Below are 27,727 nucleotides of genomic sequence, written 5' to 3'. Positions count from 1 at the left end.
TGACTTACGTTGATACCCAAGTTGTCCCACATTTGCCTAGGGGGAGTTCTCTATCCCAGTTTTGTTGGGGAACATAACTGAGGTATGTTTTTTTCAATATAGTGAGACATTAGAAGAGCTGAAGGAGTCTACTCAGCATTGGGGAACATTGAAGGAAATGGATATATGGTAGATTCTCTGTGGAGAAAGTGAAGAGGCCTTGGGTGTCCCCGGGTGAACAGCCTTGTTCTTCTGGCGCTCCGCCAACGACTCAGTACCTGCTGGTCTGGCTGAGGCGGGTCTGGAAGTGGCTTCTTGTCTCCTGGAGCCGTTCCTACCCTGAATAGGGCAATGTGGCAGAGTCTGGGAAGGTTAGGGTCTCTCACTGCAGCAGTGGTTTCCAAATGTAGGTGATCAACAGGAGAGAGATTTTGGCTGCTTTTTATTTTGTTGTGTTTTTTGTGTTTTCTAGTGCAGCATGTAGACCCATAGTATCTAACTCTTTGGATCAGGCTCCATACCTATTCTGAATGTTTACAAGCTTCCCTCCGGTGATCTTCGTATCTTAGGTTTGGAAATAAGTTTTTTTCCTCTAACAGGGGCATGAGCAGTCAGACATCCTGGGCTTTTGGGTGTCATTGACTTCACACTCACTGGCATAACCTGTGAATGGATTGCAAGTGGCCTGGCATCAGCTCTGTTGTCCTTAATACCTTTAACTGGTTTTGGTTAACCTGGACTGGCCTTTAACCAGAAGGATGTGTTCGCTCAGGAGGCAAGGATGAGGAGCATAGCTGATACAGATTTCTTCCTATAGAATTTTCATGACAGGGGGGCACTGAGTGGCTCAGTCAGTTAAGCATCTGCCTTTAGCTCAGGTCATGATCTCAGGGTCCTGGGATCAAGACCCTGCTCAGTGGGGAGTCGGCTCGTCCCTCTCCCTCTGTGATCTCTCTCGCTTTCACTGTCTCTCAAATAAAATCTTTTTTTTTAAAGAGGATTTTCATGACAGGTGCTAAAAAGTGGGGAGTAATGGAAAGTAATAGATCTAAAGGGGGCAGAGGGACGGCTGCCTCTTAACTTACGTGAGAGGAACAGGATATGTTTGGCATCCACCTCCTACTTTATAGCTGTTATAGTTGTAGAGAAGTAGTATATGCCCATGAGAATTTTATAAGCAATCCCAGTGTTGTTTCCTCCAGACTTACTTAAGCTTTACTGTCTACTAAAATATGTAATTTGACCTTTGTTTAAGGATAAAAAAATATCAGTGTGGTAGCATAAACCATATTTATTTAAAGCACAAGGTTAGTATATGAGTGAACGAAGCACCACAGCTACAAGATTGGAACTGAAGTCAAATTTAGGAACCATCTTCCTGCCTGGAAGGCACATAGATAACTTGACTTGCCATAAAGTATGGTTCAATTCAGGAAAGGAAGATTTGGAAAATGGATGTCTGAGTTATCCGAGATATGGTTAGATACTATATAATATATGATATCTTTTGGTGAGGTTTCTTATTCTGTTTTCTCTAATATTTTGATAGCTTTTATAGTACCTAACACCAGATTATTAAACAAAAATGAGCACGCTTATATTTTCTGGTGCATTGGAGACAAGATGAAATTTATTATTTGAAGATGGTATTGGGGCAATGGAGATGAGAGAAGATAATAGGCAGAGATAATTACAAGAATTTAAAATGCACATTAGAGCATTATGGGCAATTTTTGTTAGCCATCCAAAGTTTTGTGATGCTCTAATGCTAAACCAAATTACTTAATTAGTTCTTTTTAGAAGTAGGTTGTCTTACCATTTTGGTTGAAAAGTAAAATGAACTTTGAGGCTTGGTTTTGCTGAAACTGTTAAATATATCTGATCTAACTGCATTCTTTTATCCTTAGCAAGTAACAATATAGATCCCTAATTTTCACAATATACAAGGCAGGTGCAATTATTTCCATTTTCAGATGCAAAAACCAATATTAAGATAAAGTAATCCAGTTGAAGTCACTCAGCTGGCTAATAGCAGAGACAGACTTTGAACTCCATCTATTTGAGACCAGGACTATTCTATAAGACTTTTCCCCTGATGACAAATAGTATTTACCACAAAGAAAAAATCCTAATTTTCACATAATTTCATATCCCAACAATAAATGCTTTTACTATTTTAGAGGATATTCATTATTGGTTTGAGAAGGTGTTCAATTAGCTTATTTAAAGCTTGTGAAAAGCATATGGGAAGTATTGAAATTGTAACATCTTTTCTTCTATAATGGGGTTTAATAACCTAGGCCCTCACATTAAATGGTTAGTTACTTGCAAATGTAGCATTTAGACACACATATAACTTACTTTGAAAATACAAGCTGTCATTTGAAAGCCTGATTTGTTCCATGCACAGTCTCTCTGAACATTTCAGTCCTGTTGCACCCTGGTACAGAAGGATTTGTGGATTTCCCCTTGCCTGCAAACATCCGAGCACATCTTCTCTTTCTCCATTCTGGCTCTTGCCTTTCCAGTGACATTAGTCCCTTCCCAGGGACTCAAAGTCGCTGTTTTTCATCCTTTCTGGATCTTCTTAAGTATGTTAGTACAACAAGGAAAGTTCCTTGCTCAGCACAGACCCTACTGCCTGCTAGCACTCACTGTAAACCCAGTTGCTTCATCTCTATAGTTAAGGTATTAGATACATTCATTTAATACCCCCTCTAGCTCTGACATTGTGTGATTCTCACTGCTTCCGGAGAGACCGTGACTGTCCACACACCAGTGACCCAGGAACAAGTTGGTGTCTGTACAGGTTCCCTGGGTTGTGATACCCACCCTCCTGTTGGAATTATGTGAGAAGATCAAGGAGGTGAAGGACTCAGTGGGGCTTGCAGTCATGAGGTGCTCATCAGAGTGGAGGGTGGATAGCGTGTGAGTGTGCAGTGGGAGTGACTGGCAGAATTTAGCCAGATTGCACCAATGTTCAGTGGATGCCTGGAAGTAATTCTTGAGGCCCAAAGAAAGTTCAGTAGGAGCAAGGTGGCACAAGTGGAAAGGTGGCCAGGAGGTTTGGCCCAAGAAGGGAATCTTGGTAGTGAGCTCTTAGAGGTAGAGCAATTCTAAATGGTGCCAGGTCTTGGAATGGAGATCTTTAGGATGGCAGCGGTCAGAACACTCCATGGCAAGTTTTAGAAGGAAATTGATCATGTTAGTTCAGTGGAACATAGGGGAAAGCATGTAAGGTTTAGTGTTACAGCTGGGTTCAGGTCAAAAATTCAGATAATAGCTTAGTGCTATGGGCATCTTTGACTCTGTGTATGAATCTGTAAATACTCATCTCAGAGGTTCTCACCAAGTCAGGTGGTGCACATAAAGGCCTAAGGAAATCAATAAAGATCTGTCGGTGGTTGTTGGTCCTTGTGGATGTGGCCTCATTCTGAAACCCCTTCCTCTCAGTTCTGCAAACTGAGTATAGACTGGTAGCAGGGTCTCCGCTTCTACATCTCTTCTACCCTACCAACTTCTTTTCCCTTTCCAGCCTGTCTGTTGTACGTAATGGATCTTGGACAAACAATTTTTCCCGAAGGAGCCACTTGATATCTGCTGGTTGATGTTTGTCTGTGAAAGGGAATGTGAACTGAGGTTTACTTCGTTGCCTCTGTAAGAGATTTGGAGTTCATAGCAACTATGCATAACCATTGTTTGGACTTCAGGAAGATCCTTTTTATGACCTTTCAGTGGAGGTTTTTCTTCTATTTACTCCCATTCGAAGAGCTGCTGTTTGGATTAGTGGTGGTACTTTTGGAATTTACACAGAAGAAACCATACTGTTTACTGAGTCTGGGAGTCTTAAAAGGCTTCTGTTCTTTCCACAGTGATGTTAAAAAATTCAGTGTTGTGCCACCATTAGAAAATTCTTAAAGATAAGGATATTTCCTTTAAGTAAAAAAAAGGATTTTTGGTTTTCGGCCCCTCTAATTCAGACTTGGAATAGTAAAACTAGTTTGCTTGCATCAAATATATAAAAGAAGACTTTAAAAAAGAAAAGGCAGGCTTTTTAAAAGCGGGTGGAGAAGAGAGGAAGCCATTAAGGGCCAAAGGGGAAAGAAATATTACACAGGTGTGCCCCCACATAAAGACTATCCCATTATAAAAACAACAACAACTTTTGAACTTGAAAAGGTAATGGAGGTAGAGGGAATTCACTGATCTATAAGAAGAATCATTAATAAGTATTTCCAAGTCCTTTTTAGATAATAAAACTATTTAAATTCAGGCTGGTGGCAATGAAGCTTAAAGCCTCAATGTTAGAAGTGAAGATTAATTGAAGATCAATCAAAAGTAGAGATTAAACATGTATGATAACTTAATGTTTGGAAAGACACAAGAATTTAACTTGCATGTAATGGTTTAGGACCCTGTCCTTAGAGCAGAAGTAACTTGGAGAAGAGAAGCCTGAGGGGAGGTGAGAGCCAACTTGAGGTTTGTGAAGGATGCTCACATGAGAATGGTATCAGGTCTTTCTTTCGGGATTCATGGGACACTTGATTGAACTTGCAGATCTATAGCTGTGAAGTAGGAGACTGTAACTCATGTGGCCCAGCCATCCAGCATGCTTGCAGAGCAAGTAGGCCACTGCGGGGCATCCGGCATCCCCAGGCTGAGTATTGTGGCATTGCCAGGGGTGTGGTACAAGAGGAAATTCCTGGGTCTTCCAACTTGGTTTTTTGGGAAGGAACTTAAGGTCTGTACTTGAAAACAGCTCTCCAGGAGAGTGTGATGAACCAGGGTGGGAAACCACAAGGCTAGACAGTGCCTAGGAAGAGGTGGTGATAAACATGGGGATGGTCAGCATATTTGCCTATAAAGTTGCTTTACATTCTTAGTTTTTCCAGAGTCTCTCAGTTAAAATTTATTCAAGTACAGGGTAGAAAATAGTTAAGAACATATGGTCTACTTAGAGTCAGACTGCCTAGATTCGAATTCCGTCTTTATCACCTATTGGCTATGTGTCTTTGGGCAAGTTGCTTAACTTCTCTATTTCCTTACCTGCAAAATAAAGATATTAACAATGCCTACTGCAAGAGTGGTGTATTACTTGAGTTATTGTTTGTAAAAGACTTTAAAATTGTGCCTGGCACATAGTAATCTCTCAGGAAGTATTGCTGGTACAGCAGCAGAGCACGGATCTTGAGGTTCATGTGAAGGCCTCAGGAGTCCTTGGCTTAGACCCTGAAGAGAATGCCAGTATGTCAGGGCTTGGAAGGAGTGCCAGTTTTCAGGTTAGATAATACCGCGCATGAAGTACATATTTGGTGAAATGTCAAATCTATAGGCCAGTAACAGAAACAAATCTACCCTCGCTGGTGACTTTGCCATTCTGCTGTCTAGGTTAGGAACCTTGACTCCTCTCTTTGTTGAATCACCATTTAATCCTTGCTTAAAAAAATTCTCAAATAATCCTTCCTCTCTAATTCCTCCTTCCACTGCCCTAATGTATGCTGGCGGCCTCTCCTACCCTGTCCCTGCAACCAGGTGTCCTGTGCCAGGCTTGGGGCTACCACAAGAGATTTTATCTAGCACCTAGGTTGGGCAGGGACCTTGGTGAACTAGGGGGCCTCCAAGGCGGACAACATGTATCTCGACTCTGGGAGTCATGGACTCCATGTGGCTAGATCTTTTCAACAGAAGCCAAAACTTCAAATTTGTATATAAATCCCCAGAGTTTTAAACTTTCATAATTAATTCGAATGTTTCACAAACAGAACATGCTTATGGGCTAGCAGGTATCCAGCCACGAGTTTGCGCCTTCTCTCAATGTCCGAGTCTAGGCACATGAGACCTTCCATAACAGCCCTCCTGCTTGCCTTCCAGCTGCACCTTGTCACACTCCCTGTATCACACTTGAAGCTGCCCTTAGAGCTGGTGGTTCTTTTGTACCTCATTACACCAGTGCCTCTGCCCCTATTAGTAAAATCCTGGCTGCCTGGAATGCCTGTTTTGACCTCCTCACACTTGGCCTGGCGAGTCTGACCCTTATATTTTTGGGGAAATATCTGAGCCCTAGGCACTGTGCTGTGGTGATGGGGGTGGGGAGGGGGGGGATAGTCCTTGCCCTGAGTGACTTTGCAGTCTCTGGCTCAGGTGTCATATCCGCAGGGGGTCTTCTTGAAGACGCCTTCGGCAACTTACCTTAGTAAGATTCTGCATCCAGTTCTGATGTGTGTGCATTTTCCCACACTGTCAAGTACTTCTCAGATACCAACTGGGTGTCCTACAATTCAACTGAGTCCTGATATGATCTCCCCAGAGATAGCATCAGATCCCACAAGTTAAGAGCTCAGTCCCACGAGACTGCCCTCCACTTCAGATACCAATTTCTAGTCCATGTTATTACCTGTACTTCTGGTTGACCGGCTATAAATCAGAGGTTCCCATGACTTCCTCCTTGGGTACGATTAACTTGCTGTGGTGGCTCCTAGAACTTAGGAAACCAGTTGACTGGATGATGATGATCAGTTGACTGATGATTGGTTTATTACAAAGAATCTCAAAGGATACAAATCAACAGCCAGATAACGAAATAGATAGGCCAGGCTGTAGGGGAGGAGCTGTGGAGCCTCCATGTTCTCTGACCCTGCCATTCTCCTTTGAATTTCTACATATTCACCAACCCAGGACCACTACACACCCACTAGAATAGCTAAAAGTAAAAGGACTGAATAAACAAGAATTGGTGTGAGTGTGGAGCAAATGGAGTTCTGATAACCCACTGGTGTGTGTGTACAATTTTTCAACCACCCAAGAAAGCAGTTTGACAATTTCTTAAAAGTTAAACATACACCCACTGTATCACCTTGCCATTCCAAACACTCACACACACATGTTCAGAACAACTTTATTTACAACAGCCAAAACCTGGAAAAAACTCGGATGCTTATCAGCGAGTGAATGGATAAACAGACTGTGTTATATCCATACAATAGAGTACTCCACGATAAAAAGGGTATTGATATGTGCCACAACCAACGTGGATGCATCTCAAAATACGCTGAGGGAAACAAGATAGAAAAAGTCCAGAGTGTATGATTGCATTTATATAAAACTATGAAATGCAGATCAATCTACAGTGACAGAAAGCAGATGAATGGTTGCCTGGGGTTGGTGAAAGTGGGAAGGGGCTGAGGAACTTTCTGAGGGTCATGGATGTGTTCACTCTCTTCATTGCAACAATGGTTTCACAGATGTATAAATGTCAAAACATTTTCTGTCTACTAGAAATGTGAAGTTGATTATATGACTATTATACCTCAAAACTTAAATAAGAAAGACAGGACTGATATTTATTTGATCTTGTCTATTGTCCTAGAATACACCTTATAATAGGTGCTTATTAATTATGTCCTGAAGTGAATTTTTTTTAAAAGCTGGGTGTGGGAGAAAGTGGGTTAGGAGAACACCTGAGGAACCACTGCATAATGAGTCTACAGTTGAAGCTTCGTTTAGTCAGATGAAGGCTGGCTGGGACCACCTTTCCTTTTAAATTACTCGAGCATTTATTTTCTTGTCTTTAATAGATTTGTTTCTGGAAGAAAGACTAAAATAGAGCTGTGTTTGGGGCACCTGGGTGATGCAGTCAGTTGGGCATCCAACTTTTGGTTTCAACTCGGGTCATGGTCTCAGGGTCATGAGATCGAGCCCTGCATCAGACTCCGCACTCGGTGGGGAGGCTGCTTGAGATTCTTTCTCTTCCTCTACCCTTTCTGCTCATGCTCTCTCTCTCTCAAATCTTTTTTTTTTAAAAATTAAAAAAAAATAGAGCTGTATTTTAGCTCTGACAGAGCCTTAGGCTTGTATTCCTTTATGCTCGGGGAGGGGGGCCTGAAGCCCAGGAAGGCAAATCCCGCTTTTTATAGGTGAGTAGACTGGGCCTGAATAGTTGTAGAAAACAGGCTGATACTGCAGTGTAGCCTTTACCTAAAACGGTTTCACTTTTATTAGCTCTCCTGTTCATTACTGAGTTCTGTGTGGCAGATGCTTTCTCCAGGTCACACCGCCACTCCAGTTTATCTTCCTGCCTGCTTCTGAGAGAGGACGATGTTCATTCTCACTTTCAGGAAACCTGAGTAGCCACTGACTACAAATTATTCTGAGTCGGATTCTCCTAAATATCATACCTCGGTATTTCTGCTGGAAATGACCTTAGGCAGTTTGTCTTTGGATCCTTATACTGATGTTTTTAGAAACTCTGTGTGAGATCAAATGTATCCATACAATAGAGTACTCCAAGATAAAAGCTGGGTTGACTTTATTTTGAGGGTTGACCAGGAGGATGTGATGAACCAGTTAGTTCAACCTGGCTGGTCAGGTCCCACAGCACACCTGCGTGTGGAGCAGAAGAGGCTGTGGGAAGAGCAGCAGGAACTATTCTGAAGGCCAGTTTGGGTGGTTGGAGGGGGATCAGTACCCTCATCACAGCAGACCCAGACCCTCTGGACTGTGTTTGAGGGACATGAAGTTTACCTTTAACATAGCATCTGTCTAGTCTGCTGGGATTGGAGATAAGTCTTTGTTATGGAAAACTTCAGCCATATGTAGAAGTTGGAAAAATAAGGGGATTCATTATATCGTCCCCTAGCTTAGACTTCTTACGCAGTCATTTTATTTTAAAAATTTAATGACTATCAATAATATGCCATTATTAATATAATGAGAAAAGACTTATTCTGAGACATTAATGGTTTAACCTCACATTTCTTCAAATAAACTTTTTTGAAAATATAAACATATTAAAACCATCTGTAAATACATGTGTGTATAAAAATTGATCGTTGCTGTTGTTTTTTAATTGCTGATTCTTAATGCTGGTAACTTAATATTGGAAGTTGCAGCAGGAGTCAAGGGCCCCAAGGAAAGGCCTCTGGAGGGAATTCATTGCCAAGGGCTGTTTCCTCAAACTTCCCTGCGCACAGACTGCACGGCACCTTCTGAACAATAGTCTCCAAACTGACTTGCCAGCTGAACTCTGTGTTCAAATGAAATCTTCAGCACCCCAATATTGAAAACAACCACAAAGCTAAAAGGAATGAACAGCTTACCTCTCCAGCATTTTGGGTTTGACAGCAAATGCCTGATTGTTTGCAGGAAGCTGTAAACATTTGCAGGAGGCAGAGGATGCTTTAGAAACTGTGGTCTTACTACATTTCTCTCACACAGGGATTTAATTTAGAATCTGTCCCTACTCCCATTAAAACACACACACACACACACGCACACACGACATACTGTCTATAGAACGTCTAGAATTTCTATGGATAATCTTCGTTCTAGGTTATTTCCAAAGCTGCTCTTATAATGTTGCTCCTTCTATTTAGAATGATAGTTATTAACTAAAATTTTTTTATTAAAGTAGCTAAACATTTTAAAACTGAGATTTGTTCATGCCTGAGTATATCTTGACCTGCACAAAATATATTGCCAAACACGTGCGCAAATCAGAGGTTTAATGAATTAACATGCTTGACAAGACATTTATATTCTAAAAGAATTTTTTTTTTTTTAAGATTTTATTTATTTGACAGAGAGAAACACAGAGAGGGAACACAAGCAGGGGGAGTGGGAGAGGGAGAAGCAGGCTTCCCGCGGAGCAGGGAGCCCGATGCGGGGCTCGATCCCAGGACCCTGGGATCATGACCTGAGCTGCAGGCAGATGCTTAACGACTGAGCCACCCAGGCACCCCTATATTCTAAAAGAATTCTATGGTAAGTTCATTTGTGACATGAAAAAATAGCTGCCTAACTTATCTGAGGGTAACTTAGTTCTGACCTACGTGAATCCGAATGCACCCACACTTTGGTGTTGGGAAGTTCGTTTCTACCTCTAGGCATTTTCTCATTAGTTGCCCATGTGGGATTTGTAAGAAAAAAGGGGGGAAAACCCTAATGCACTTAACTGATTATCCTGACCTACCTTGTACCCTCCTGGTGGGGTGGATGGTAATGTCAGTAATAAGGAGGAAGCAGAGGCACTCAGCAGATCACACGGTGCCCTTTGCCCTTGTCTGACTTACAGTCTGCTCCTGAAACCCTGTCTGCCCAACCCCCAGCCTTTCAGCGTCATGAAAAAACTCCCAGCTAATCGGAAGAGATGCAAATGTTGGAGCTGCAAAAGAATAAAATTAATAAAAGCCAGGGTATGGATCCACCTACCCAGCATACATTTTAAAAGTTATTTATTATAGATGAAGCATTTATAAGCCAGCCTCCCTCAGGTTGGTAAGTAAGAGAAGCTGGGCAGGGCCCTTTCCCATCCTCTTTCCTGCCCATCTTCTTAGGAGCCAGATGCTCAGGAGTTGTGGCTCCTCTCTAAGGGAAACCATTTGCAAAGTCTGGTTCAAGAGGGGATAGATCAAACTGCAGAAAATGAAAATGCTGAAGAATTAGGTTTTGCATATTTACTCTGTACATCTTGGGCCCCAAAAACATGTTGTGTTGGAAGAAGAGCAGAATATTCGGGCATGGTGTACACACAGTACACATGTCCTTTTTGACCTCTCAATGTTTCTCCTGTCTCCTGGGAATAGATAGGCAATACTTCCATGAGCAATGCTCAGTGGGCTCTGCCTGAATTCTCTGGTTTCACTCCAGAAGATAAATGACAGTGCTCTGGCCATCCATCATAGTCACATGATGCAACCAGAGCGTCAATTTAGGGGTGTAGGTGGAGGGCAGAGCTTTCCCCCTAATTAGCTTAAGACTCCACCTTTCCCCTTAGTTCCTAGCCTCTCCAAAGGTCTTAATATACTGACAGGATATCTGTGTGTTCCCCTTTTGGTGAATTTATTGGTATAACCTCGTCTTTTTGTTTTGACATATGCAAAACTTAAGTATGTCTGCCCCAACCCCCATAGACTAACCTTTACTTAAAAAACAAAACTTTCACATATATTCATTAATTTGGCAAAAGTATCTTGGCAGTAATGAGAGGTTAAAAATTCACTTACTCAAAATTGTCCTTCTGAGTACCAAAATATCTACTCTTAAGAATTTGTAGCTTGAATTCTAAGGCATGTGTTTACAGCTAAAAAACATAATAGTAAAATCTATCAGGGAAAGACAATTTATGGAACGTTTTGTTGACTCCGCTTAGGATCGGCACTAATGCTTTGTAACTGATGAAGCTTTATGGAGGAGAGGGAAAGGCTCCGCTCTTAGAGTTTGATGTTTTATTTTTATTGATGTAAAACCCAGCCACTTGTTTTCGTAATGTTAAATATGAACCAACCACCTGAACCTGGGCTCCTGCCATGAAAAGCTGAAGATAACGCTAATTACAGCCATGTTCATTACCAGTGTACTTGGAGCCTTAAAGCAGAGGAACTTGTCCATAAAAATAATAGCTCCTATTTATTGAGCACCGAAATTGCTTGACAAGGTGGTGGGGCCTTTTACACATATTCCTGGTTTCACAACCACCTACTATCTCATTATCTTCATTTTATAGATGAGGCCACCGAGGTGCGAGGAGTAGACACCTTAAGTAAAATCATACAGCTAGTAAATGGCAAATGCAGGCTTTCAACCCTTATCTCAAGGAAAAATCCCCCAGTCAGGGTTTCCACTTTGTCACCTGTGTTGTCTATAAACTGGTCAAAAACTGATCACACACAAGAATAAAAACCTAGTGAATTGAACTGTTGTGTGTTCACCAGGGGACCATGGCTGAACTTTTTTCAGAGCCTTTAAATACATTTCTTTTTGAAATACCTTGTAAACACTTGTCCACCTTGTTGATATTTTTTTTGAATGGCTACTGTGTGCCTGGTTCTCTGCTGAATTATAGCTGTAACGCATAAGCCCTGTCCTCAAGGAGCCTAGTCTATTGGGAAAGACCAATAAACTCAGAATTACACTATAGGTTTGTAATGGGAGGATGTCTGGGTGCCATGGGAACCATGAGGGAGGGAGACTGTCAGGTGGGAAGACTGACAGATCCTGGGGACACCACCTTCCACCTGCACTGGGCAACAGAATGGCAAAAGCCAATAGAGGCACAGTCACCAAGGTAGGAAGGAAACCTATAGGAAAAGTTATACTAGATAGAGCAAGGCTTGGCAAACTTTTTCTGTAGGGTCAGATAGAAACTATTGTAGGTATTGTGGGCTGTTTGACCTCAGTCACAACTACTTGACTCTGCCCTTATAAGAGCCAAAGCACATCATCTCCATGTCCATGAATGGGCATGGCTGCGTTCCAATAAAAGTTTATTTATAAAAACAGGCAGCAGGCTGGGTTTGGCTGATGGGCCATAGTTTCCTGATCCCTGGAATAGGCGAAGGAGAGGGACTTGTTACCAAACAAGTTATGACTGAAAAGTAACAGTTTTGACTGAACAACAAAGAAGTTGGTGGCTACTTGGGGAGATGCGTGTGGTTATTCTAGTCCCCCGTAGCGTATTTTAGGCATTTAGTAAGGATTTTTCAAATGACTAAACTCTGACTTTTAGTTAGCCTACAGGTTGTAGGCAATCTGGTGGTGAAGGGAGAGGGGAATGTGGTAGGAGTCTGATTCGGAGTCTAAATGAAATATGTCTAAATTACTTGATGTTCTAGTCTGAAGAAAAACAAAAATAACATGTTTGAAAGCTTATTCCTATTTTTAAAAGGATTTATGATGCTGGCCACCTGTTTGGGGCCCAGTGGGCATTCTATTTTTTTTTTTTTTTGTAGAGGGGGAGGGGAAGTGCTGGTATTTAGTGTCCCAAAATATTCAACTAATTGACGCTGAAGAAAGTTTTGATCTCTTATTAAAAACCTGAGCATCTGTATCACCCACAGGGCACAGGCAAAATTCTTGAAAATGAAGGCTTGAACTTCAAGGTACCGATTTATTTGTTGCTGTGGGTGATTTTAGTAACCTCTCATTGACATAAGAGTATTTGTGCTTCATTTCACACTATTCTTACTTCTGAACATTTAGGATAACATAACAAACCAGCTCTATTGTTTGAGTTACAGTGACAATAGTCATCCACAGTTCAGTCGTACAAATAAAAATTAGTCTCAGCAATTCAGCTTAATGATCTTTTAGGGGGTACCAAAATGAAGTGTTTTGTCCCATATCGGGGAGGGCAGGGCCTATCTCTGGCAGCGATGTGGGGGCACAAGGCTAATGGGAGGGAAGCCTTTGCATTTATTTTAAAATGAGGATCTTCCTAGAGTGCCAACCACTGACACCATAGTCGCAACTGGGCCTTCCCAAACCTTGGGTGAACCATTTTCTTGCCTTCAGGACTGAGATGATCTCTTCCTGGATGAAACCTTCCACTGCAGCCTCCAGACAGAGTTTGTCCATTCAGGAAAGAGTCAACTGCTTCTTTTTTTTTTTTTTTTTTTAAAGATTTTATTTATTTATTTGACACACACAGAGAGAGAGGGAGAGAGCATGAGCAGGGGGAGCGGCAGGCAGAGGGAGAAGCAGGCTTCCTGCATGAGGAGGGAGCCCGATGTGGGCCTCGATCCCAGGACCCTGGGATCATGGCCTGAGCTGAAGGCAACGGTTTAACCAACTGAGCCACCCAGGCGCCCCAGAGTCAACTGCTTCTGTCAGGCTCTGTGCTAAGGGCAAAGATGTAAAGGTAGACAAGACCTAGTTGCTGTCCTGGGATTCCTTATTTGTAACAGATATCAAGAGACTACTCTACACAAGGTCCTGTTCTAGTCCCCTTAATTTGTTAGACCTCTGACAGAGGCAGGGGGTTTGCTAGCAAGCATTTGTGGTTGGTATAGGTTTTATAGCAGGAGCTTAAAAGAGAGGCACAAACTTAAAGGCCTGGGTGCAGCTAGCCAAGTGAAGGTTGGGGGTGAGAGGGAGCTGGGAATTGTGTTCTGAGGAGGGTGAAGGGTTTGTGTGCCAAGTCCCAGGGGCAGGGTGGCAGGGTTGAGCATGGTGATTTGGGGGTACTATGGGTGTTTCAGCCTGGCTAAACCAGGTGCCAGGTGGGATGTGGGGAGATGGGAGGGGTTATGAACAGTGACCAGTATTTTTAAGAGAGGGGCAGGGCCTGCATTGAATGAGCGGTCAAAGAAGTGCCTGGCTGTGTGTGGAGCGTGGCTTAGAGGGAGATGAGAATAGGAGGAGAAAGAACCGTCAGCAGACTGAGGAGATCTGGAGAGAGTGGCTGATGAACTGAGTGTTGATTAGGGAAGTAGAGATTCCTCAGAATCTAGGTGCTAGAGTTGACACAGGTGGTGGGACTGAAGCGGGAGGAGTCGAGGCACAGGCCTGGCTTGCTGCTGGATCTCCCAGATCTCACTGCATCTGTGTTCTGGGGCACGTCACATGGTATTTGAAGTGTTTCCTTCCGAGGTCGTCACGTTGGACCGAAGCTATTCAGGGAGGTTGCATCAGGTGTATCCAGCATGAGAGAGCGTGCAGGGTGACTCAGTTAAGGGCCACAGATTGAACAGAAAGTTATGTGGATGGAACCAAGAGGGGAGCCCTGAGCACAGAGGATTGGATGTCAGGTGGTGTCTCCCCATCCTTCACTCTGGTGTCCTTTGTGGGCTTTGAAAGCAGGCCTGAGGGAATGAGCAGGGGGCGTGTCAGGCCTTGGCCACAACCCACGGCACTTTTCGGGGCTGCTTGGTGTGTGGCTTTGTGCTTTTGTGCATTCACACCATGGTGCACGGCCTTGTATTTAGAATCTGGAATAGGGAGTCAGCCTGGGAGGAGGGACACAAAGAGACCATACCCCCCGCCCCCCCCCAACACATTTTGCCTTGGCTGCCTGGGTCTCTTGTGTTCTGTGCCTGAAGGGGACTTGGGAAGTGGGGGGAAATGAATGATGCACCCTGAGGGAAACACTTTAGCACTCAGCAGGACTTGAGGATTAGCTGGGGTGTCCTCTTCCGGACAGAGTAGCCTCTGGTGAGAGAGTTACAGGATTGTGAGTGATGGGGGTAACAAAGGGAAGTAGCCGGGCCATTGCGAGTGTGTGTGAAAGACAGCACGTGTCCGGAATTGGAAACTGGCCTTACTCTTTCGGCCGGCAGTTTGAGAACGTGTAGGCCCAGGGACTGCTCCCACCTCCTCTCTGTGCCCTGGGAAGGACTGTCAGCCAGCTCTCTCTCTGTCTCTGTCTCTCTCTCTCACCCTCTCACCGGACATGCTCTGACATGAGACTGTCAAGACCATGGGCAGCTTGTTGGTCTAGCTAGCCCGTCCTCCTTCATTACAGGTCTGCGTGTTCTTCAGGTGACATTATTGTTCTTACGACTGAGTACTTCTGTCAGGGCACTGCGAGCTGCCTGAAGGTCATGGTGGTTGTGAGCCTTTCCTGAAAGTTGTGAACACGGTCATGGCCACGATGCATAACGTGTCGCACTGCTTCCTCAATCAGAGGTATCAGATTTTGTCGGCTCTCACTTGCAAGCCGCCCGGGGCACTGTGTAACTCTCAGGACAGTGCTCCCATTCCATTTCCTATTGGAATGCCTCGTGGCCTCCTCTCTTACTAGCTGGCTGACCCTAGCTCCCAAGGACTCTGATTTTTCTCCTGTTTATTCCTAGATCTACGAGTTTGCTTCCTTGCAGGAATGTGAGGGAGCTGTGGGGTGGTCAGTAGGGAGCAGAGACCCTAGGAAAAAGTGGCAGATCGGATCAGCGATGACCCAGCACATGATAGCAGCAATTTCAGTTCCCGCAATCTTCTAGAAAACAGTCTTGGCGAGGTTATTCTAAGATACAGGTCAAAGAACCTTTTTACTGGGAAGCAAGCCTCACAGAGTAGAATTCTAAATGCAGAGAAACAAGCAGACTCCAGAAGGAAGGAGGAACACAACAAACAGAGAAGATGTGTTTGGGAGGAATGAAAGATGAAATTAACATAAATCAAAGGTAAAGACAAATCTGAATTGAGCGGAAAAGGGAAGCAGTAGCAGGAAGGGAGGGTAAAGCTTGGAGCAAGATGGGTTTTTTTGCTTTTTCTTTCAGCAACACTTAGAGCAGACGGACACTGTAGAAATTGTGCAATCTGGAAAGTACTGGAATGTCCCCCTCGGAGCTCCATGTGTGCAGAAATTGCATTTTGTCTAGTTTTGTGTTCTGTGCCCAGGATTCTGCACCTTGGCATTCAATGTGTGTTGGTGCATGACTAGTAGGAGGAACAGGTTTTCGGAGGAAGGGGCTGGGAGTTGAGAGAATGAAATCGCAAGTGGCGATACATGTTCCCTGAACTGGTGGAAATTTTGTGTTTGAATAATGGCGAAGTAAGAAAAGAAAAACAACAAAAAAAGATGGTTCTATTTAGAGGCTTACATTTTTGTTGTATATGTCTAACAACTGCATGCTAACATAGCAAAGCTGTCTGCAGTGTGGGATTTTTTTGGTTTTAAAAGATCATGCTACATGTGGCAGTTGAATGCTTTCCAAGAATGGTATGAAGCCTTCTCTCTGGCCTTCCCTGGAGAGGAGTCAGGTCATAGAGCTCTGTCTGATGGTGGCTGTCAGCAGCAAATGTCCATGTGGAAATTATCTAGAGACTTAAGATCAGTGAGAAGGAAATGTGTACCATGCTGCTTGGCCAAGAAAGGGGTCTGGCTTTTCTTGCTTTTTAGCATTGGATATGTGTGCATTGTCTTTCTCTCTCTCTCTCTCTCTCTCTCTCTCTCTGAATTGATAAAGGTTGGTTATATATGTAATTTATGTACCAACATAATTTTATTTACTAATGTATTCTTATTGAGAGATCTCGTTGGATGTTAGTTATCAAATACTGGTTTTTAAATGCCAGATGTTAGTAAAATGCACTTCACTAAGCTGTCAATATGTATTTTTGCTAGGTTCATTTGGAATCTTACAGCATCTTAGGGACATTCTCTTAGAGAAGCCATGTAGGAATTAAAAAATTGTAGATACTTTTTTTTTCATGTTTAGGTTCTGATTTTATTTTATTTTATTTATTTATTTGAGAGAGAGTGAGTGAGACAGAGAGAGAGAGAATGCGAGCAAGCATGAGTGGGCAGAGGGAGAGGGAGAAGCAGGCTTCCCGCGGAGCAGGGAGCCTGATGCGGGGCTCAATCCCAGGACCCTGGGATCATGACCTGAGCTGAAGGCAGACGCTTAACAACTGAGCCACCCACATGCCCCTTAGGTTCTGATTAATGAAAATCCATTGCTGTGTGCAGTTTCTACTTTTCAGGCATGTGTCCAGCATAACTACTCCCATTTTTTATGATTTTAAAAATGTTAGTTTTTATGATACATTTGTTTCTAGTAAAATGTCTTCATTCACGTGTGCTACAAACTGACTCTAAGCCAGTTGGGATATTTTTAATTAAGTGGGGTTTGGGATGGCTCTCAGTAACCTTTGGCAGTTGAGGTAGATGAGGGATAGAAGTTTTACTCCTCCATCGTGTTCCCAGGGTGAGTGCAGACTTCTCCAGATCCTCTATGTATGCAGATGCTTCATTGCCTAAGTAGGCATGAAACAGCCACCACGCCTGTCCTCTGCACTTTCAGATACCCTGACAATACGTCATGTGCAAAGTTACTGTGAAGCAGATGTGCCATGTATGGGGAGCACAATCCCGCTAACCTAGTCAGGATCCGATGATGAGAAGCCTCCAAGCCAGTGGCTGTACGCAGGACTGTTCCAGAACTGAGAAGTGGCCACCATGACACAGGACAAGGTTGGGCTTGCCAGATGCCCCTATCTCTTGTGTCTTCGGGTGGAGTGCCTTACCGTACTTCTAGTGCATCCACATAGCTCAAACACCACTAATTTCACCATTTGGAAATCTTTCCTGACCTCCACTAAGCTAAGGGACAAAGCCTTCAGTGTTGACAGAGAGGTGAAGAGCTGAAAGTAGTTGCCTCTGGAGTGATACCTTTTGATGAGCAACTTGCAAATGCTAGCCTCACGTGTCTGGAGTATGGGAGTACCATGCCTGGTTAGGGTGGATCCCGGCCCCTAGGGGGTAGATGAAAACTAACAGGTCCCTAGCCTTTGGTCTGTGCTAGACTATGTTATATTATTGTTCTTATAGCTCTTTCTTCACTGGAAATCAATTTCGTCGTTCAGGGAGCTTCCCCGGTACCAGTCAACCTTGGTTTCTCCTTCCTGCGTTCACTCAGGTCAGGTCTGTCTTTTTGCCTCTGTAGTTAGGTTCATGTGCCCCCAGACATCCTGTTTGCTTTCACCTCAGCAAATTCCACCTTCAGATTCCTCACCACACTTGGCTTTCTCATTCCTGATGCCTTTCTGAATCCCAGCCACAGTGAGTCTGGGAACATACATTCATCGGATACACTGGCCGGCTCATACTCACTCAGTATAGGTTTTATGTGTATGTTAAGTGGGGGTGTGTGTCAGTATTCTATTCCTTCCATTCCAGACTAAAATAGAAAGAGGTTTATGATTAGGGCCTCATATGTGTTTCCTAAACTACTCCCACCTGCATTTAGCAGAGCACCAAACTCTAATAACTTTTGGGTGAATATCTAAGAGGGAGAATTGGGGAAGAGGAAGAGACGATAGGGGCAAATTATGGGAAGGTATATTTAGATGCCCTCTAATGCCTGCTCAGAGTTACTTGTCTGGGAAAAAAAAAGTCCTGTTTTACTGTTGAGGGCTTAACACTTCACTTTTTCCAGCCACAGCTTTGTCACCACATTCCCTGCCCTGATTTATCCCTCTGTTAATGCCAAAGTATGCGCAACAAGAGCCTCCTGAATGTAATAGGTTGTTGTGGTGGCTGCAAGAAAAAGAAAAAAAACACTCAACCATATGCCCTTTAAGTCAGGTGGAGACTGTATCTTAGAAATCTTTTTAAGTTTTTAATTTTAATTCCAGTATAGTTAACATAGTGTTATTTTAGTTTTAGGTGTATAAAATAGTGATTCAGTAATTCTGTATATGACTCAGTGCGCCTCCTAAGTGCGCTCTTAATCCCCCTCGCCTGTTTCCCCCATCCCCCCACCCTCCTCCCCTCTGGTAGCCATCAGTTTGTTCTTTGTAGTTAAGAGTCTGTTTCTTGGTTTGTCTCTCTCTCTCTCTTTTTTTTCGGAGCTCATTTGTTTTGTTTCTTAAATTCCACATATGAGTGAAATCATATCGTATTTATCTTTTTCTGACTGATGCATTTTACTTAGCATTATACTCTCTAGATCCATCCATGTTGTTGCAAATGGCAAGATTTCATTCTTTTTTATGGGTGAGTAATACTCCATCACACAGACACACACACACACACACACACACACACACACACACACACACCTTCTTTATCCATTTATCTGTTGCTTTTTTAGTGTTTTTTTTTAAGATTTTATTTATTTATTTGACAGAGACACAGCGAGAGAGGGAACACAAGCAGGGGGAGTGGGGAGGGAGAAGCAGGCTTCCCGCGGAGCAGGGAGCCCGACGTGGGGCTCGATCACTCAAGCCGAAGGCAGATGTTTAACGACTGAGCCACACAGGCGCCCCTCCGTTTATCTGTTGTTGAACAGTTGGGCTGCTTCCATGATTTGACTATTGTAAATAATGCTGCTATAAACATAGGGATGGGTGTATCCCTTTGAATTAGTGTTTTTGTATTTTTGGGGTAAATACCAAGTAGTACAATTACTGGATTGTATGGCAATTCTATTTTTAATTTTTTGAGGAACCTCCATACTGTTTTCCACAGTGGCTGCACCAGTTTGCGTTCCCACCAACAGAGCATGAGGGTTCCTTTTTCTCCACATCCTCGCAGACACTTGTTTGTGGTTTTGATTTTAGCCATTTTGACAGGTGTGAGGTGGTATCTCATTGTGGTATTGATTTGTTTTTCCCTGATGACAAGTGATGTTAAGCATTTTTTCATGTGTCTGTTTGCCATCTGTATGTCTTCTTTGGAGAAAGGTCTGTTCATGTCTTCTGCCCATGTTTAAATTGGATTATTTTTTTGGGTGTTGAGTTTTGTAAGTTCTTTATATATTTTGGATACTGACCCTTTATCAGATATGTCATTTGCAAATATATTTTCCCATTCAGTTGGTTGTCTTTTAGTTTTGTTGATTGTTTCCTTTGCTGTACAGAAACTTTTTATTTTGATGGGGTTTATTTTTGCTTTTATTTCCCTCGCTTCCGGAAAAATATCTAGAAAAATTTTGCTATGGCCAATGTCAGAGAAAGTACTGCCTGTGCTCTCTTCTAGGATTATTATGGTTTCAGATTTCACATTTAGGTCCTTAATCCATTTTGAGTTTATTTTTGTGTATGGTGTAAGAAAGTGGTCAGTTTCATTTTTCTGCACATAGCTGACCAGTTTTCCCAACAGCATTTGTTGAAGAGACTGTCTTTTTCCCATTGGATATTCATTCCTCCTTTGTTGAAGATTAATTGACCATATAATTGAGGGTTTATTTCTGGGTTTTCTGTTCCATTGATCTTTGTGTCTGTTTTTATGCCAGCACCATACTGTCTTGATCACTATAGTTTTGTAATATAACTTGAAGCCTGGAATTGTGATGTCTCCAGTTTTGTTTTTCTTTTTCAAGGTTGATTTGGCTATTTGGGGTCTTTAATGGTTCCATATAAATTTTAGGATTGTTTGTTCGAGTTCTGTGAAAAATGCTGTTGGTATTATATCTTACAAATCTTATCACTGCTGACAGAGATGGCTCTAAGTATGCACACCATTTTTATAGCAAAAATGAAATAGCCTCTAGACATATTCATTTACAAATTTAACAAAAGCATTATCCACTTCTCCCCATTTCTACTTTTTGTGTGTATGTGCCAGACTTGGATTTTGTCTACTCCCCAAAGCCCCCTCGAAGAGTAAGTAAGATGAATAAGGAACCTGACCAAAATATGATATCCCAGGAAGTAGATGATTCCATATAGGAATAGCCAAGGAAAGAGATTGTTAGTAGATCAGCTGACACCAGGAGTTATAGTCTAATGTTTGAAAGCAGCTCCTTTCCTATTCTGAGTGCAGCGGTGGCCTTGAATAGAAAAAACATACCTTGCTTTTTGCTTGACAACGTAATATAAAACTCTTTCCCAGAAGAAATTTCTGTACTGGGCCTTTATATTTAAAATTATTGCAGCCATAAAGGTAGTCATGTACCCAAAGCCTAAAGGAAATCAGGATAGGTCTAAAATCACTGTATACATTCTGTCACCCTTCTCTTTCCTCTGTTGTCTTTCTTTATGGGCCCTGGAGGAACCCAGTGGAATTGCCTTAGGCACAGTCTGGTGTTTTCTTGTGTTGCTTAGGCAGAACATGGCTGAATGGGAGCCACTGATACAGGACAATTGGGAACAATAACATTTTGGGAATAAAAATAATTTTTGAAGCCTTACTTCCTCTACTTCTGAAGCATTTTAATAAGTTCGTTCTTTATGATTTTAGGTAAGCATGTCAAGTATCCCTAAAATCTGAATGAGTTCTGTATGCATGAATTAATGGTTGTCTTAGAACATCAATCTTGAGATGTAAGAGTCTGTCAGGAAAACCCAGACCCTTGATACAGAAAATAATCTTCTGTCGGATATACAGCTTCTGTAAAAAGCCTGGTCATAAGAGAGGATATTTAAGGAAGGTATCTTAAGAGGCAGTTTATATCAATCCACTTCTTGAAATATTTTAGGATCTGTCCTCGGATAAAATTAGATCACTACAGGATGTGGATGTGCACTGCATCACTTCACCCCTCACAGAATGACTTCAGAATCTGACCTCAGATTTAGGCCTCTGAATTTTATAGTCAGTTGTATTAAATAAGAGCATTAGGAAACGCATGTCCACCTTTTTGTGGCCATGTTGTTAGCGGACATTGTGTTTGGGTGATACAGTGGATCTCTATAATTCTTCAGGCAAGAGATGTATCTTTAAAGAACTGAATCTTTTAAGAAACAGGTGTTTTTACTTTTTAATGTGGTACTCTTGTTAACTAAAATTTCTGTGACTTCCTCTTTGTCTCAGTTTCCAATAAGCTTAAAAGGCAAGTGTTCTCTTCTTCACAGCAATTATATTTCTCTGTTATGTTAAAAAAACTTGTGGGTCTTTTTTTTTTTCAGTTTTTTTGCCTCACATTTCAGATGAGAATGAAAAATCTAATCCCATCTCAAAGAATCAAGTTGAAGAAAGTTGAAAAGATCATTATCCAAAGGACTTGGTCCCTCATTTTTTTATACAGGGCAGCAGCCTGAGACAGATTAGAACCATCTAGGAGGCAGGTATAAATAGCTTCTGGGTGTTCTTGAAAGGTGATAGTTTTTCCTTCTGCATAAGATTAAGGAACTTTGTAGAAAGGAGTTAATCTTGTCCATTGGGATAAAGGACAGATAGGTGCCAACTTTCTTACTTATAAAGTTGACCATGCAAAGGATTGATTTGAATTATCCATCTTATGAATTATCATATTTTGTGACTTTGTTTTATCTTTAGTAGCAGAACTTTTTTTCTTAAAATTCATAGGCTAGCCCATTTTGGCCACATCTTCGCTTCATCCCCATTAGCTCCTTTGGATACCAGGAGCAGGTGAGTTGAAAGGTATAAATGGAGAAGAAGTTAAAATCATAGTACAAAGTGGAAAGTGTGGGATTATTATTTACGTTACCTTCAGTAAGCAAATATTGCCTATGTGTAAGCATTTGGCCAGGTAAATTCTCTCCTTTAAATGGAAGGTGAAGTTCAAACAAGACTGGAGTCTCAAACATCTCAGGTTCCACCTCTGCTATGATAGTAGGATCCTCATTCAGCTGGCCACTGCTAACAAAAGTCATTTTGTTGAGGTTCTTTTTATAGGTGTGTATCTCTTAAGCTGTTACCCCTGGCTCGGATCGGAATAGACCACAGCTCTGTCTCATTTCACCCAGTAGGTATAACTCTGAAAAGTTGTAGTATAATTCTTATAAATGAGCTCATATTTTAAGTATTCTAGGAAAACCCTTTATTCAAGGGAGCCCTGCTGAGAATCGTTTTGTAAAGCGCTGTGCTCACAGCAGGCGCTGGATAACTACACGGATGGACAGATGAAAAGAAGCATCCTTTTGTACACACAACCCTTTCATCAGAGCCATTGTCTACGATTCAGTTTCTCCAGAAACTTGGTCTCCCAAACCAAGTATGGGTGTTGCTGGGCCCCACTCCAATAATGACATTTGTATGACTCTATCATCATACTGTGTTAATGTTAATTAAAACAGGTATATGCTTACTGAATGCTTACCATGAACCAGGCCCCGTACTAAACATCTTTCATTTGTTAGCTCCTTTGATCCTCGAGGCAGTCCTATGAAATGAAGAAACCACAGTTTAAAAACATTTGGTGATGGCTTGCCACGTTCACATAACTGGTAAATAGTGGAGTCTGCTTTCAAATGTGAGGGTAACCCCAAAGCTTCTAACCCCTGAAGACGTCTTTGCTACCTGTGTGCGTGCATGTGTGTGTGTGTGTGTGTGTGTGTTTTTCCACCAGCCACCAGCTCCCTGAAAACCTGAGCTCTGTTCTGTCCACCTTTGTCCCACTGTGCCTGGTGTATAATAGGCTTCTATAGTGGATGGAATGGAGAAGGAAGGGCCAAGATTGTGTTTGGAGGACTTGGGTCCAACTCTGGTTCAGATAAATCATTTAACCTCTCAAGAGCACCACATAAAGTTAGGGAAATAATCCCTGCCCTGCCTATATCACAGAGCTATTGTGAAGGTCAGATGAGAAAGAGCTCATGGAAACCATAAGGAGCTATATAGGAAGGATTCATAGACCAATTACCTAATTTACCGATTTATTTATTTGTTTGAGAGGGAGAGAGAAGAGCTTGCACGAACCAGGGGAGGGGCAGAGAAGCAGACTCCCCACTGATCAGGGAGCCTGAAGTGGGACTGAATCCCAGGACTCTGGGATCATGATCTGAACCAAAGGCAGATGCTTAACCGACTGAGCCACCCAGGTGCCCATAATTTACCTATTTTATTAAGGTCAGAACAATTCAAGACTAGGGTTCCTCAGAGCACCTGAAATATTTAAATATTTGGAAAATAATTAAGGAAAGGATAGGGGAACAAAGATTTTTTATCAAGTCAGGAGGAGAAAATGCTCTAAGATAATTTGAAGTCTCATGGTGTATATATACACATATTGGCCAAGGGGCAAACAATACCGTTCCAGTTAGGTGACAGAAAACATCCCAGGTTAGTGGAGCGGACACCGGGTGGGGAGTCTGGGGAGCGGGGTGCTCGGTGGAACTTGGATGCTACCTTTCCCAAGGAAGTGCCTTCATTTTGCGGCCGAGTCTCAGTTTCCATATCTGTAAAATGAGATACTTGGTTCAAATGACTTCAGGCTCCAGTGATCTGTCATTCTAAGCTTGGGTGTCTGGGGCAATCCTACAGGACTGAGTGAGTTGTGCAGTTGTGTAGTTGTGCATGCCAGATGCCAGCACACGATGTCTGCTGCTGGCTTCTGGCCTTTCTCCGTGCTGGCAGAGGGCTGGGTAGACCCTCCCAGGCTGGGGCAACGGAGACGACTGTCCTTGTGGTGTCCTTCAGGTGTCTTGTAGAGCGCTGCTGGATTCCACAGTGGGTCTGTGCGCTGTGTCAACTTAGGTTCCTCATTAACCCCTTTAGCTCTGTTTCAGTGGTTTTATTTGGGAGAATGTTCTATTCCCCACCCCTCATACCTCTAATCCATCGATTTGAAACTATTCGATTTCCCTTATTAAAAGCAAGTACAGTTTTTTTTTTCTTAGAGCACAATATAAAAATGTCCTCTAAGACTCTCTTTCAACCTTGGAACTATTTATACTCTGAAAACTTAAAAGTTTTCAAGACTGATAAGAATGTGCCCTGTGATAGCATCTTGGGTTTTGTAATATTTATTTTCAAGTGCATTGTTTAAAGCTTCATGTTGACACTGGCAGGTACACAGCAGGAATGACAATCCACATTTTACAAATGGCCTAAAAGGGGAAGGGAAGCACACAAGGGACAGGGTGAGCTGGGGCTCAGGCTTTGTCTCCTTTATCCTGTTTAGTCCACCTTCTGGATGACACAAAGCCACATTCACGGACCTGACCATGCAGGCTCCAGGCCAGGCCCGCGAAGGAAGCAAGCAGGGCAGGTCATGCTCTCGGGCCAGCCGAGGAGAGGAAGCCTCACACGTCCAACTCCTCGCACACAGGCCTGGGTCTGCTGAAGCTTCTGTGTCTCCAACCCCCCTCTTCTGACTTGGAGGGCTGCTCTTCTCACTACATTTCCATTCAGCACTTCCCGTCAAAGCTTCGGGCAACGCGTTCCTCTTACCAGCATAAAACACCTCATGTTTTAGGGACTCATTGAGGAAAATGCTAGTAAAGCAGGAATCGGGGGAAAGGGGAGGGAAGGAAAAGACGAAGACCAGCACTTGGGTGGCCTGCCTCCTTAACCAAGAGTGGGAAGCAACCCTCATGACGGGAACCTCTCCTGCTTTGTCTTTAAAACCCTAAACCAGCCCCCAGACTCTCTGCTTCTGCCTTGTCATGTGTTTAGGGGAAGGTTACGGACATTTCCACTTCTCATGCTAAGTATTTGTGTAGTTTTTCTATTTTTGCATATTCGCATTTATCAGTTGCTCTGTATATAAGACTTCCAAACGGATTCACTTTAGTTTTCCAAAATTAATCCACCTTGAATTTGAGAAAATGCAAAAGGTATTATCAGAAAGTAGTTGGGATTCGCCTCCCTTTGGGTAATCATTGTCAGACAGAAGGCAATCACCTTTGGAATGAATCTCCCCTTAATTTCTGCTGGGTTCTTGACAGCCATGCTCTCTGCTCCTGTTTTCCTGCCTGCAAGGGCTGTCTCTGCAGCCCACAGTGGCTCTCTCCCCACTTGGCCTTTCTCCCTCCGTGGGGTTCACCGTAGCACCCTCAGAACTGCCCAGCTGGTTGGAACAGAGACTTTGAATAAACTTCAAGTATTTTTTTTTCTTTGAAAGATTTTATTTATTTATTTGACAGAGAGAGGCACAGCGAGAGAGGGAACACAAGCAGGGGAAGTGGGAGAGGGAGAAGCAGGCCTCCCGCTGAGCAGGGAGCCTATGTGGGGCTTGATCCCAGGACCCTGGGATCATGACCCGAGCCGAAGGCAGACGCTTAACGACTGAGCCACTGAGGCGCCCCTAAACTTCAAGTATTTTAATAGTAAATTTTTATTTGGTGCATATTTTTTTTAGTGTATTTCTGAGGAAAAGAGGTTGAATTTTGAGTAGCTGTCCTCACAGTTTTAGAACTAAAAACCTTTGTGTTCAAGATCAGTAAGTAGAGCTTCTCTCAGGAAGAGAGCTCTGTGTGCATAGGGCTTCATCTGCTGAGCCGGCTTCATAACTTAACATTGAGTGCTGGCAAAATCCTTCATGACAACTTTATATATGGCCTAGCATTCTTGTTCTTACACGTAATGCTGATGAGACTGTTCTCAGAAAAATCTCAGGACTGCCTCTGCAGGCACGTATGTGAGTGGTTCTCTGGGAACACCCAGTGACCTCCCTGACAGTTGTAGGCTCTGGACTCATCCCTCTTATTTATCTTATCTGCTCAGAAAGGCTGTGGAGAGAGACCAGTGTTCTCCTCTGCCAACCATCATATTTTAAAAACAGGGTAAAAATTGCTGGAAAAGATGAGGAAGTAGAAAAGATTGGTCTGTACTCTTTTTGGTTCCCTGGCACCTTCTCTCGGGTTTGAGAGACTATACCTCCATCAAGGTGCAGTGTAGACTAGATTGGCTAGGAACCAATCTTAGTAATTGTGTTAGCCCTCTTAAACGTATCCTCCCCAGGCTAGATTAATGCGAGAAGAAAATGCCATGTTGCCTCGCCTTGGATCTACTGGCAAAGAAATCTAATAGCAAAACCCATACATCTGGTATTTTTGAATCCATCTTAACCTGGCATTTCATGTGCAGCCTTTATTTGTAATCTTTTGATTTGGTGGTAGTGGTGATGTATATAGCAATGATACTTTAACCATCGTGGTTGTGCATGATTTTTGTCACTGCATCTGTGTGAAATCCAGCCTAGTTTTCTCATCCCGGTGGCTTGCACGGCGCCTGGTTGTGTGGTTGAATATTGGTGGTTCAGTTGCTTTGTTAAAGCCACAAACTTTGGAAGTGAAATCCTCACACCAAGCTCTCTGGCTTATGTCGACTCTTCTGTAAATAGTCTGCGCTGGGGGAGTATTCTCTGGCCCTGGGGGAAGGTCAGCAAAGTGGTTGTGAGACATAGTAATCTGGTCTGGGCCGTGCTGAAAGCTCTTATTGATACGGGATTAGTCTCGGTGGAGACAACGCGCTGTCACATGGGCATCACTGTGATTGAGAGGAGTGAGCTGGGAGATCAGTGGGGGAAGGGGACGCTGCTGAGTCACTGAGTTCATTAAAAGGCTACCGCCCGCGAGGACAGCAAGACCAACGCCACCACACCCACACCTCTGGGCTGGTTAAGACTGCACTCCATGCCAGGTGAGGGGGACAACAGCGCTTGACAAGGTAGGAACTCGAGAACCTCACCCCTCTCTCTCTCTCTCTCCCTCCTCCCCGCATCTCGGCCCGATACCTCTCACACAGCCCAGAGCCCCTGGGCTGATTCGTGGGGGCGGAAGAGTGAGACCCCAGCTGGAATGCAGGACCTCGGCCTCTGGTCCTTCCTGAGTGTGGGCTTCTCTGTGCAGATGGCCACGAGAAGATTTCCTGCCTTGGTGGCTCAGAAGTTCTGAAAGGGAGGAG

The 27,727-nt window shown here is 43.1% G+C and overlaps 1 protein-coding gene across 4 annotated transcripts in view; it reads left to right on the top strand.

The window, feature by feature from the left end:
• MCC (MCC regulator of WNT signaling pathway) overlaps positions 1–27,727 on the top strand; it is a 392,983-nt gene that overhangs the window by 204,948 nt on the left and 160,308 nt on the right. Inside the window, exon 1 of one of the 4 annotated variants that reach the window (XM_027605215.2) lies at positions 17,636–17,665. The exons of the other annotated variants lie outside the window; for them this stretch is intronic. Within the exon in view, the coding sequence (XP_027461016.2) occupies positions 17,651–17,665 (15 nt within the window). The 5' untranslated portion in view covers positions 17,636–17,650. Of the gene's footprint in view, positions 1–17,635; positions 17,666–27,727 lie in introns of those variants that run through there. 4 annotated transcript variants of the gene reach the window in all.

This window comes from Zalophus californianus, chromosome 5 (genome assembly GCF_009762305.2).
Source record: "Zalophus californianus isolate mZalCal1 chromosome 5, mZalCal1.pri.v2, whole genome shotgun sequence".
Lineage (NCBI taxonomy): Eukaryota > Metazoa > Chordata > Mammalia > Carnivora > Otariidae > Zalophus > Zalophus californianus.
Note: the sequence above shows the minus strand (reverse complement) of the source record. Positions and strands in the feature narration are given on the sequence as shown.